General features: G+C 43.9%; 1 protein-coding gene across 4 annotated transcripts in view; it reads right to left on the bottom strand.

The window, feature by feature from the left end:
• The window catches only part of MINDY4 (MINDY lysine 48 deubiquitinase 4), a 126,479-nt gene that overhangs the window by 58,199 nt on the left and 55,823 nt on the right, over positions 1-12,457 (bottom strand). For all 4 annotated transcript variants that reach the window (XM_032286874.1, XM_032286875.1, XM_032286876.1 and 1 more), the window contains one exon: positions 3,662-3,720. In XM_032286874.1, coding sequence (XP_032142765.1) covers positions 3,662-3,720 — 59 coding nt within the window. The remainder of the gene's footprint in view (positions 1-3,661; positions 3,721-12,457) is intronic.

Raw genomic sequence — 12,457 nt, forward strand, 5'->3', positions numbered from 1 at the left:
AGACATCTGAGGCCCCAAACAATCGGGCCTCACCTGAGTGATTCCAAATTGCTGGAGAACTAACCCTGAAGCATTCCTTGGAATGCCTTGAGCCAGACTGTTTACTGGAGGCACAAAGGGACAATATTTAAGCTTATTTGGAGGTTTCTATTTAGTCTGATGTTGTCAGGAAGGGAGCCAGGTCTGAAACATGCTTTGCCCGGGTCCCATGAAGTAAGTCTGGCAATGAAGGCTGGGGGCCCAGGAAAAGCACACCCCGATGGAGGATAGGCCAGAGTAAAAGCAGACTCATTTGGCTTCTACATGGAGAAACTGGCCCCAGTGCAGGGAGTTGATTCAGGATCACATAGCAGGCCTCGGGCCCAGATGTGGTGGGACCGCCATGCAAGGGGAAAACAAAACACTCCAGAATGACATGTTGGCCAGGCAGACAAGGCCATCTGCAAATGCCAGTGGTTTGAGAATCCTATTTTAAGGTCCTGGTTTAAACGCCTGATTGAAAATAAGCAAGTTTTGTTTCCCATACCATTTCATGTCCCTTTGAAGGATATATGTGTGTGTGTATGTATGTATAAGCAACTGGACTTTATTTCAATTGAGAGTCAAAGATACCAAGGGGAATGATGTTCATAGGAAGACTCCATAAGGAGAATGGCCCACATAGCTTTTCTCCGGGAGCCTGTGCAGCATTTCCTACTGACCGCAAGATATCTTCTGGAAGTGACCTAACACCAGAAACTCAGGATCCCTCCTGGCCTCAGTTTCAATAAAAGACCCCCTCTCTCCTCTACCATTCTACCAGAGCCTCAGGCTGAAACCTCCACCCTCTCCCACTCACCATGCCAGTCCAGCCTCTGGATTACTCTGCCTCCAGAATGTCTCATATCCTGCCCCCCTGCTGCCTCTCTCTCTCCAGTGTTATAGAAATATGTCCTTATCTTTCTATTTGCTAAGCAAGCACATTCTTGAGCACCTATGGTGTACTAGGGATGATGTGGGACAGAGGTCAGAGATGACTAAGGCCCCACCCCTTCATTCAAGCAGCTCCCTGCCCAGAGGGAGAGACAGAGGCCCCCGCCCCCGTTGCAGTCTAACCCAATAAGTGCTGAAACGGGGGTGAGTGCAAGGGTTTTCAGAGCAGAGGGGGAGGCAATTAATTCTGCCATAAATGGTCAAGGAAACTTTCCATAGGATGTGATATTCAGGCAGATCCTGAAATACCCATTGGATTTCCCAGGTAACATGGGTCTCATTACCTCTTCTCTGGACTATGCCAAGAGCTCCTCACCAGTCTCCTAACATCTAAGCTTGCATCCCTGAAGTCCAGATATAGCCCCCAAATGTGCAGCCCTAGATATCTCACCACCACAGAATCTCTGCCCAATGACTTGCTATTCAGCTGTTTAGCAGAGCACTCAAAATCATCTTGCCCGGCCCAGCCTTCACTTCAGCATCATCACACTGACCCCCATGTCCCCCCCCACAGGCCTGTTACCTCCAGCCAATCTTCCTCACACAAACACCAAGCTTTTGCCCATGCGACTCCTTCCACATCTCTGTTTGGCAAGACCTTGCCCATCCTTCAGAGTCCAGCCTAAATACCTACACGATATAGAAACTCCTGGAACTGATATGGTTTGGCTGTGTCCCCACCCAAATCTCATCTTTAATTGTAGTTCCCATCATTCCCATGTGTTGTGAGAGAGACCTGATGGGAGGTAATTGAATCACGGGGTGGTTACCCTCATGTTATTCTAGTAACAATGAGTTCTCACAAGATCTGATGGTTTTATAATGGGCTTTTCCCACTTTTGCTGGGCACTTCTCCTTCCTGCTGCCATGTGAAGATGGACATGTTTGTTTCCCCTTCTGCTACGACTGTAAGTTTCCTGAGGCCTCTCCAGCCATGCTGAACTGTGAGTCAATTAAACCTCTTTCCTTTATAAATGACTCAGTCTCTGGTATGTCTTTACTAGCAGCATGAGAACGGACTACTACAGGAACTCATCACAGAACTTGGCTTATTAAAGCAGTTAAGCACTGCTGGGCATCTGCTTCGTGTGCTACTATGGGAAAATACCTCTCTTCCTTTGTCCTACCCACCTCACCCTCTGAAAAGGCAAAGCCACCTTTTATTCACCTTGGTCTGCCTTCTACAGAGCCTTGCATATGCCCTGGCAGGAAATTGCTGACAAGAACTTACTGAATAGAACCAAAGTAAAATGAACTGGGGTGGAGAAGGAGCACCATTCCTCTAACCAAATTTGATTTTTGTTTCTGCACTGCTCACCCCGCAAACCCCGGCTCCCACAAGACTTCTCTTTCCTTTCCTCTCATTCATGAATTCTGTCCGTGACTGGGTTCCATGGTCTCCCATCCCTCACCTTCTTCTCCTTTCCTAAATCATTAGCTGAGCCATTAGCAAAGAGGGGTCAGCCTCCTCCAGAAAGCATGTACACACATACTTCAAACAGCTGCTTCTGAGAATTGCTAATAGCCTTCCTTCCAGTAGAAGCTTTCTGGGTTCTGAAGGCCAGGAACTGCTTTGCTTGTGTCCAAACACAAGCAGTTTTCACTGCAAAATGTTAAAGTGTAGAGGTGCACAAAAAGGGTATGGATGCCACCACTTCCTGCCTCCATGCTGTACTCTGCACAGCCTTGCACAGAAATCTGCCCCCTCTGGCGAGCTCTGAGGATCTGCTATCTCTGGGATGAATCACGCAGAGTAAACAAACCTGCACCTCCACCATCACTGCTCAGAGGCCTGCCCCTTTCTGTCAACTTCATCAAAGCAAACTGTGAGACTACATGTCTCACACAAGGGACTTCTAAATAGAGGCACTGCTTTCTTCCTTCAGTTTAAAAAGGGAGGGCTCAAATGGGAGAAGAAAAGCATGTGAGCAGTTCTTGTCTGCCCAAATGGTGCAACAGGTAAACTGCTGGCTCCAGAAGAGGAGCAAATGTTGGCAGCACTCAAGCCTCATCCTCTCACGGCGAGCACTTGGTCTCAACATCCTCAATCTCTAGCTGCAAACCCCTACAAACACATCCATCTTTGGAAAGCAGGGAATTACAGAAAGAGAGAGAAAAAAAAAGCTTACTTCAAAACTAAACAGTGGAAGGAAATGTGCTCTATCTTGATCTCAGAGAGCAGCTACACAGATGTACACAGAAGTGAAGATGCAGACCAGAGCACTTAAGGCTGTACACTTAATGCCTTCACTGTTTGTGTCTTATGCCCCCATAATACACTGATAAACTTTTAAAAAGTATGGGCCTTCCCAGACAGAGCTATACTGATATTTTGAATGAGAGCCGTCTTCTGAAGACCTTAGTAAGTTCTGAATCCCTCTCCCCACCCAAAAAAAAAAAAAAAAAAAAAAAAAAAAAGCCAAATGCACAAAGAGCTTCTCTGGCCCCACAGTGTGGATCCAAAAATGACTGGTCTTACAAGGATTTCTCCAGGAGAGAGGGGCAAGCAGTAGAAGACATCAATCAGTGAGACAGTAGTGAGAGTAGTCTGCTCTACTCATTGGACTGGCCCTACTTGCTGAGGTCAGGTGGGAGGAAAGGGGCCCCCCACCATCCATCTCCCAGACAGAGCCAACAAGGACCCCTTGGGCTCTGATGGGCACAGCACAGAGGCACCCGCTGCACCTACCGAGCTGCAGGGCACCAAGCTCATCATCCACCTTGTCAGACGTCAGCAACTGATTTTTCCTGGAAAAAAGAAAATATCAATGTACCAGAGGAGACTGACAGAGAAATGAAAACAGCAGAGAAGACTGTTAAGAGCAATAGACAGGCATTCAGGAGAAAGGTCTCTCTATTCTTGGGCTTGCCTCTGTGTGCCTTGAATAGTTCCCCTTTCTCAGCCACAGGTTCCACATGAGATGGGACAAAATGGCCCCCATGATGCTTGTCGATTCTGTGTTCTCATGAAGAGATTCATACTACAGCAGCCAATACATGGATGGTCAGCTCTGAAGGTTGGCAGTTGCCAAGCACTGCACATAGGCTGTCTCACCAATTTCACTGTAATACTTCTGGGAAACACACAAACAAACTGAATTCTTGTCATCATTGCCCAGAATTTGTTCCTCGTATCTCCATGTTTTTTGTTTGTTTCCTCTCTCCTAGCTTTCTGGTAAAGCCATCAGCAGCCATTTATAAGAAACCTCTGAAATGCACCAAGGTGTTTAAAGGAAGCCTCCTGTATCTTCCTGTTACTGAAGACATTGCCCTGTGATTCTGATTTGTAAATTCAGGTATGTGCACACAGAGCTTTCTTAAAAGGGTCCACCTTTTAAGGGTGGATGCTTTAGGGAACATTTTCTAAAGCCCCCATTAGATTTTTCTGTTCTCCAGCATGCATCGATCTGAACTAAAGTGAAATCATTTCCAAACAGACTGTATTAAAAATAACAATATTACATCACTCTCTGAAAACCCATTTACTATGTTAAAAAATGACAGCTCTTTTGAGCATGGCATTGAAATATATTTTCCTCCAACATCCTTGCAGGGTAAGATATGATTGAAGTAACAATTGTAATCTTGCCCTGGTGCACTCTATTGAATTGGTTTCCTCCTGAAGATGTATGAAAGGGCATAAATGGAAGACCTCAGAGGACGCACAGTACCAAATCCTTGAGCAGACACTTCTTCGGACTCCAGGTTTCTTTCACTGGCGCTAGAACACAGAACTCCCTCTCCCTCCCTCCCAGGCAGTCCTCATCCTCCACGTGCCCTCCTCGACTCAGTCAGGTCATTTGCCTTAATTCAAAAACCACAAAATCCCTCTGTCCAACACTACCAGGATTCTATAGGCATTCTTGTGGGGACTGGTGAAAGAATGAGCTGGAAAGAGGAGTTAAGGCACAGAGGGGTGATTAGAGGGATGTGGAAGGGGCTGTTGACACTGAGGTTGTATTAGCACCCCTCCACCCATAAAAAAGCCTCACTTCTGATGATGCACTTTCATCAGAAGCCTCTTCCAGCCGTACATCTCCCACCTCTGCCTGCTCTGCAACAAAGGGTTAAGGACCTGAGTTCTACCCTGCCTACCCCATATGTCACTGTTTCATCTGGAGGCGAAGGCAAGGCATCCTCCCCTTGCTGTGCCTCAGTGTCCCTTTCTGAAAATCAAGGACCACAGCACTGGTACTAAGCCTCTAAAATCCCCCTTGAACCATTTCAAGGCCACAAAGACATCTCTCTCCAACATCCAGCATCCAATAACATCTCTTTTGAACCTCCACCTCTGCTCTCTGCCTCTTCACCTCTCACCTAGATTATTTTAATAGGATCCTAACTGGTTTTCTGACCCTTAGTGTCAACCACCCTTGGCCCCCACCATCTTCACATGCGTGTCAAAGTTATCTTCCTAAAAAGCAAATCTGACCATGGCACTGAAGCCTGGCTGAAATTCTTCAGAGTCCCCATCATCACCATCAATAATACCAATAATCACATTTATTAAAATAACAGCAGGAATGCCAGTACATTCCTACAGGCTCGTTTGACTGTTCCACACACTGTGCTAAGTGCTTTACAATCCTCAAAAGTCATCTGCTTCTCAGAAAAGCTTTATGAAGCACTATTTCACTGAGTCTCAAAGAGGTTGAGTAATTTTCCTAGGGTTACACAGCAAGTGAGTGAGCACAGGAGTTTAAACCCAGGCAGTAACTTCAAAGACAATGGCAATAACTACATTTACTGCTTCCTTACAAAACCAAATCCAGCCTATGAGGGTATCCTGCAAGGCTATCCATGACCTACTGCCCAGCCTCATCTCACTCTGGGCCATCACACTCCACCTGCATTTCCTCCATGCTGAACGTCTCAGTTCATGCCTCTGTATCTTTTCATAAGCTGCTCATTCCATCTAGAATACTCTAGCAAACTCATACTAATCCTTTAAAGCCCAAGCGGAATATCAGCTTCTTCTCAACTCCAAAGAATACATTCACTCATTTATTCACTCACTCACCCAGCACACATGTGGAGCTATCTGGCAGGCCTATCTCACTGCCCGCAGGAAACACATTAATGTCTGTTCATTTTACATATCTATATAAAGGCAATGTCACATGGTGTAGTAAGCTGAATAAAGACCCTCAATTACATCCATATCCTAATCCCTAGAACATTCTTGTGAATGTTACATTACATGGCAAAAGGGATTCTGCAAATGAGATTAAGTGAAGGATCTTTAGATGAGGAAATTATCTCAAATGGGACAAATGTAATTATAGTGATCCTTATAATAAAGAGATAAATGGGACAAATGTAATTATGAGGATCCTTATAATAAAGAGAGAAAAGGAGATCTGACACAGAAGAAGAAAAGGCAGTAAGAAAATGGAAGCAGAAATTGGAGGGATGTGTTTTGCAGTCAGGAAGGAGCTACAGGCCAAGGAATCCAGGTGGGCACTAGAACATGAAAAGGGCAAGAAAACAAATTCTCCCCTGGATCCTCAAGAAACAACCAGCCCTGCCAACACTTGACTTTAGTCCAGTGGAACTTCCGCCCTCCAGAACTATGAGATAATAAATCCATGTTGTTTTATGCTACTTAGTTTGTGGTCATTTGTTATGGCAGCAATGGCAAACTAATACACATGGTAAGAGTTATAAGCAAGGAGGAAGAAAGGACTGCAGGATTCTCTTGGTCTCCTCTGGATCCCACGTGTCCAGCATGTACCCAGTGCTTCATAAATGGGTGCTCAATGCCATATTATTTTCACAGAAGCTAGGTGGCTTACATAAGGTCACACAACTTGGAAATGCCAGAGTCAGAATTCAAACCCAGGTCACTGGCTTCAAATGCTCTACTTTCCTCTTGCCTCTATTTTCTACATCCTTCCCCTGCTCAGAAACTTCCATGGCTTCCTGTAGACCAAAGGACAAGGTCCAAATCTCCCAAGTGGTTCCCTTGGCTTCTGAGGGTAGGCGGGTGGCCATGAGCCTGATGAGATGGTGGGAATAATGTTCCCACTGAGTAGGGTACAGCTTGGCCTCTCTCTCCAGTCATGAGACTTCCACCCAGAGGGCCATCCATCAGCTACAAGAGCCCAGCTCAGATGCTTTGTGCTGGGTTCCCATAGATCTCATCACCAGAGGAGACTTCAATTATGCTTCCACGTAGAGAATGTGCTTATTGTTCCTTTCATGTGTCTCTTTGTGGCATAAGCCTTACAAAGTTTAAAAGGTCAGTTTAAAAGCATGTTCTTGCCTTTGAGTGAAAACTATTCTGAAAAACAATGACAAAAAGATAAATCAAGGGATTCAAAACACTTTTTCAAAGTGTGATTGTGCAGATAACCCAGAGACGTGTCAAAGCATGCAACTAATAAATCCATGGCGGCCAGGTGGCGGAACTTCAATCACCCTTCTGCTGAGGCCTCCACCTCCTACCATAGCTCCTCTCATGCAACCCCTAGGGATAAGCACCAGCCAGGTCACTCCTGGTGTTCTGGGGTCCATGGGACCAGGACTCAATCTCTGAATAACTGAATCCTTGGCTTGGTGGAAAGAGCCATTCTCATATAAAAACAAAGAGGCCAGGTGTGGTGGCTCACACCTATAATCCCAGCATTCTGGGAGGCAGAGGTAGGAGGATCACTTGAGGCCAGCCTGGGCAACATATCAAGAACCTCTCTCTACAAAAAATAGAAAAATTAGCTGAGTGTGGTGTCATGCACCTGCAGTCCCAGCTACTCAGGAGGCTAAGGTGGGAGGATCACTGGAGCCCAAGAGTTTAAGGCTACAGTGACCTAGGATCATGTAAGCTGCTGCCTCTAAAAAATAAATAAATAACAAAAATTAAAATAAAAACTGAGGAGATGCCCATTCCTCTGTGTTTCTTACTAGATTCTTGGCTAAATTAGGGTTATGGGTTCTAAAAGAAAGGCATCTCGTGAAAATAAAGATACTGATCACTTCTATGGTTCGAATATCTGACCCCTCTAAAACGCATGTTGAAATTTAGTCCCCAGTGTGGCAGTATTGAGAGGTGGGGCATTCAAGAGATGACTGGGTCATAAGTGCTTTGCCCTCATGAATGGATTAATGCGTTCATAAATTAATGAGTTGTTATGGAAGTGGGATTGGTGGCTTTCTACGAAGAGGAGGACAGACAGACCTGAATTAGCACACTCAGCTTCCCCATCACTGATGCCTTGAGTTACCTCAACATTCTGCAGGGAGCCCCCACCAGGAAGAAAGCCCCCACTAGATGTGACCTCCCAAGCTCGGACTTTCTAACCTCCAGAACTTTAGGACATAAATTTTGTTTCCTTATAAACCACCCAGTTTCAGGCATTCTGTTATATGCTATAGAAAACAGACTAAGACATTTGCTATAGATTTGATGAAATATCAGAGCCCAGTGTCAATAGAGTTCAAATTGATCCCATTCTTATGGCACAAGAATCTAGAATACAAGAAATTAACATAAATTTTCCCCAAGTCAGAGATACCCCCGAACACCTAACCAAAGTAATGTAGAATTATGTGGCACAGCACTTCCACAAACCAGTTCACCCAAGAATCACTGGAAGAAAGAGGCTTTTTCGGTTTTTTATTTGTTTTTTAAGTCCTACTAAAATATGCTCAACATAAAACACTCTTTAACACATGAGAAATGATGTACCATGAGTAAAAGCCAACAGGCACACCAAATAGGACTCCCAAAAACTCAAGATAGAGCAAAAATTTGAGAGACACTGTAAGTTAGAAAGATTAGAGAAACTGTTTAAAAACAGGAATGGAAATCATAAGAGCTAGACATGATGAAGAAAGAATGGGCAGTTTTGAAGAGTAAATGTAGTCACTGAAATAATGGGCAAAGGACTTCTGCCAAGACAGCCGAATAGGAACAACTCCAGAGAGCAGCTCCCAGGGAGAGAGCACCAGAGGTGAGCTATCTACACATTCCCAAACGAGGTACCAGGTTCATTTCATGGGTCTGGTTGGACAGTGGGAATATCCCAAAGAGGGCGAACCAAAGCAGGGCGGGGCACTGCCTCCCCCTCCAGGATGTGCAACTGGCCTGGAGGATCAGGGACCTTACCCTCTCAGCACTGTGGTCCAAATATTGCACTTCCCCCATAGCCTCTGCAACCCACAGTACAGGAGACTACCACTGGGCTGAAAAGCGCAAGTTGTCAACACAGATCCGAGCGACAGCTCCAGCCCACCTACTGCCGCCAGTTGTCGGCACAGACATGGGCAGAAGTTTTGACTAACACCGAGAATGCTTGTGGGATGGAACTACCCATCACCCAGAAAAGAGGGGTAGTAGAAGGCAGGGAAACAGATGATATGGCTTGGCAGGTCCCACCCCCACAAAGTCCAGCAAACTGACACCCTCTCTCTAGAGTTTTGCAGCTAGCCCATCAGTTTGACCTCGACCCAGGATGATCAAGCTCTATAGGAGGAAGGATGCCCACCATTGGGTAGGCGGGTCTAACCTCACCTGTGTAAACAAAACCCAGGAACACTACACAGCAGCCGGGCTGCAGGCAGACAAGCGACAGACTGCCTCATCAAGCAGCTTCCTGACAACTGCATAACCAAAAAATGCCTCATACAGGAGAAATGGCTTTGGTGTAAAAAGAAAGGACATCCCCTCACAGATCCCATCAGAAATCACCAACTGCAAAGACCAAAGGTAGATAAATTCACAAAGATGGGAAGAACCAGCACAAAAAGGATGAAATTATCAAAGACCAGAATGCCTCCCCACCAAGGGACCACAGCTTCTCACCAGCAAGGGAGCAAAACAGGATGGAAAATCAGTTTGATGAACAGACAGAAGCAGGCTTCAGTAGGTGGGTAATAACAAACTTCTCTGAGCTAAAAGAACATGTTCTAACCCAATGCAAAGAAACCAAGAAAGCTGAAAAAAGGTTAGACAAAATGCTAACTAGAATAACCAGCTTAAAGAAGAACATAAATGACTTGATTAAGCTGAAAAACCTAACACGAGAACTTCACGAGGCATACACAAGTTTTAATAGCTGAATCGATCAAGCAGAAGAAAGGATATCAGAAACTGAAGACCAACTCAATGAAACAAAATGAGAAGGCAAGATTAGAGAAAAAAGAGTGAAAAGAAATAAAGCCTCCAAGAAATATGGCATTATGTGAAAAGACCTAATCTATGCTTCATTGGTGTACCTGAATGTGATAGGGAGAATGAATTCAAAGTGTAAAACACTCTTCAGGATATTATACAGAACTTCGCCAACCTAGCAAGGCAGACCAACGTCTAAATCCAGGAAATACAAAGAATACCACAAAGATACTCCTCAAGAAGAGCAACCCAAGGCACATAATCATCAGATTCACCAGGGTTGAAATGAAGGAAAAAATGCTAAGAGTAGCCAGGGAGAAAGGTTGGGTTACCCACAAAGGGAAGCCCATCAGACTCACAGTGGACCTCTCAGCAGAAACCCTGCAAGCCAGAAGACAGTGGGGGCCAATATTCGACATCTTTAAAGAAAAGAACTTTCAACCCAGAATTTCATATCCAGTCAAACTAAGCTTCGTAAGTGAAGGAGAAATAAAATATTTTATGGACAAGCAATTGATGAGTGATTTTGTCACCACAAGACCTGCCTTACAAGAGCTCTTGAAGGAAGCACTAAACATGGAAAGGAACAACCAGTACCGGCCACTGCAAAAACGTACCAAATGGTAAAGACCAACGATGCAATGAAGAAACTGCATCAACTAATGGACAAAACAACCAACCAGTAACAAAATGGCAGGATCAAATTCAAACATAACAATATTAAGGTTAAATGTAAATGGCTTAAATGTCCCAATCAAAAGAAACAGCCTGGCAAACTGGATAAAAAGTCAAGACCCATCAGTGTGCTGTATTCAGGAGACCCATCTCACGTGCAAAGACACACACAGACTCAAAATAAAGGAATGGAAGAAGATCTACCAAGCAAATGGTGAGCAAACAAAAAGCAGGAGTAGCAATCCTAGTCTCTGATAAAAAGGACTTTAAACCAACAAAGATCAAAAGAGACAAAGAAGGGCATTACATAATGGTAAAGGGATCAATGCAGCAGGAAGAGCTAACTATCCTAAACTATACGCACCCAATAAAAGAGCACCCAGATACATAAAGCAAGTTCTTAATGACCTACAAAGAGACTTAGACTCCTTCACAATAATAGTAGGAGACTGGGAGACTTTAACACTCCACTGTCAGTATTAGATAGATCAATGAGACAGAAAATCAACAGGGATATCCAGGACTTGAACGCAGATCTGGACCAAGTGGACCTAATAGACATCTACAGAACTATCCACCCCAAATCCACAGAATATACATTCTTCTCAGGACCATATCACACTTACTCTAAAATTGACCACATAATTGGAAGTAAATCACCCCTCAGCAAATGCAAAAGAATGGAAATCATAACAAACAGTCTCTCAGACCACAGTGCAATTAAGTTAGAACCCAGGATTAAGAAACTCACTTAAAACCACACAACTACATAGAAACTGAACAACTTGCTCCTGAATGACAAATTGATAAACAATGAAATGAAAGGAACAATAAAAAATGTTCTCTGAAACCAATGAAAATGAAGACACAACATACCAGAATCTCTGGGACAAATTTAAAGCAGTGTCTAGAGAAAAAATTGTAGCGATACGTGCTCCTGTAAGAAGTGAGGAAAGATCTAAAATCAACACCCTATCATCAAAATTGAAAAAGCTAGAGGAGCAAGATCAAAAAAACTTAAAAGTGAGCAGAAGACAAGAAATAACTAAATTTAGAGCAGAACAGAAGGAGATAGAGACACACACACAAAAAAGATTCAAAAAAATCAATAAATCCAGGAGCTGGTTTTTTTTTTTTTTAAAGATCAACAAAATAGACTGCTAGCTAGACTAATAAAAAAGAAAAGAAGGAAGAATCAAATAGATACAATAAAAAAAGATAAAGGGGAGACCATCACCGATTCCACAGAAATACAAACTACCATCAGAGAATACTATAAACAGCTCTACACACATAAAGTAAATTTGGAAGAAATGGATAAACTTCTGGACACTTACATCCTCCCAAGACTAAACCAGGAAAAAGTTGAAACCCTGAATAGACCAATAACAAGGTCTGAAGTTGAGGCAGCAATTAATAGCCTACCAGCCAAAAAAAGTCGAGGCCCAGACAGGTTCACAGCTGAATTCTATAAGACATACAAAGAGGAGCTGGTACCATTCCTTTCGAAATTATTCCAAACAATACAAAAAGAGGGAATCCTCCCTCACTCATTTTATAAGACCACCATCATCCTGATGCCAAAACCTGGCAGAGACCAACTAAAAAAGAAAACTTCAGGCCAATATCCATGATGAACATTGAGCAAAAATCTTCAATAAAATACTGGCAAACTGAATGCAACAGCACATCAAAAAGTTT

The sequence above is a fragment of the Sapajus apella genome, unplaced genomic scaffold, assembly GCF_009761245.1.
Source record: "Sapajus apella isolate SASKATOON/1434 unplaced genomic scaffold, GSC_monkey_1.0 scaffold19, whole genome shotgun sequence".
Taxonomy (NCBI): Eukaryota; Metazoa; Chordata; class Mammalia; order Primates; family Cebidae; genus Sapajus; species Sapajus apella.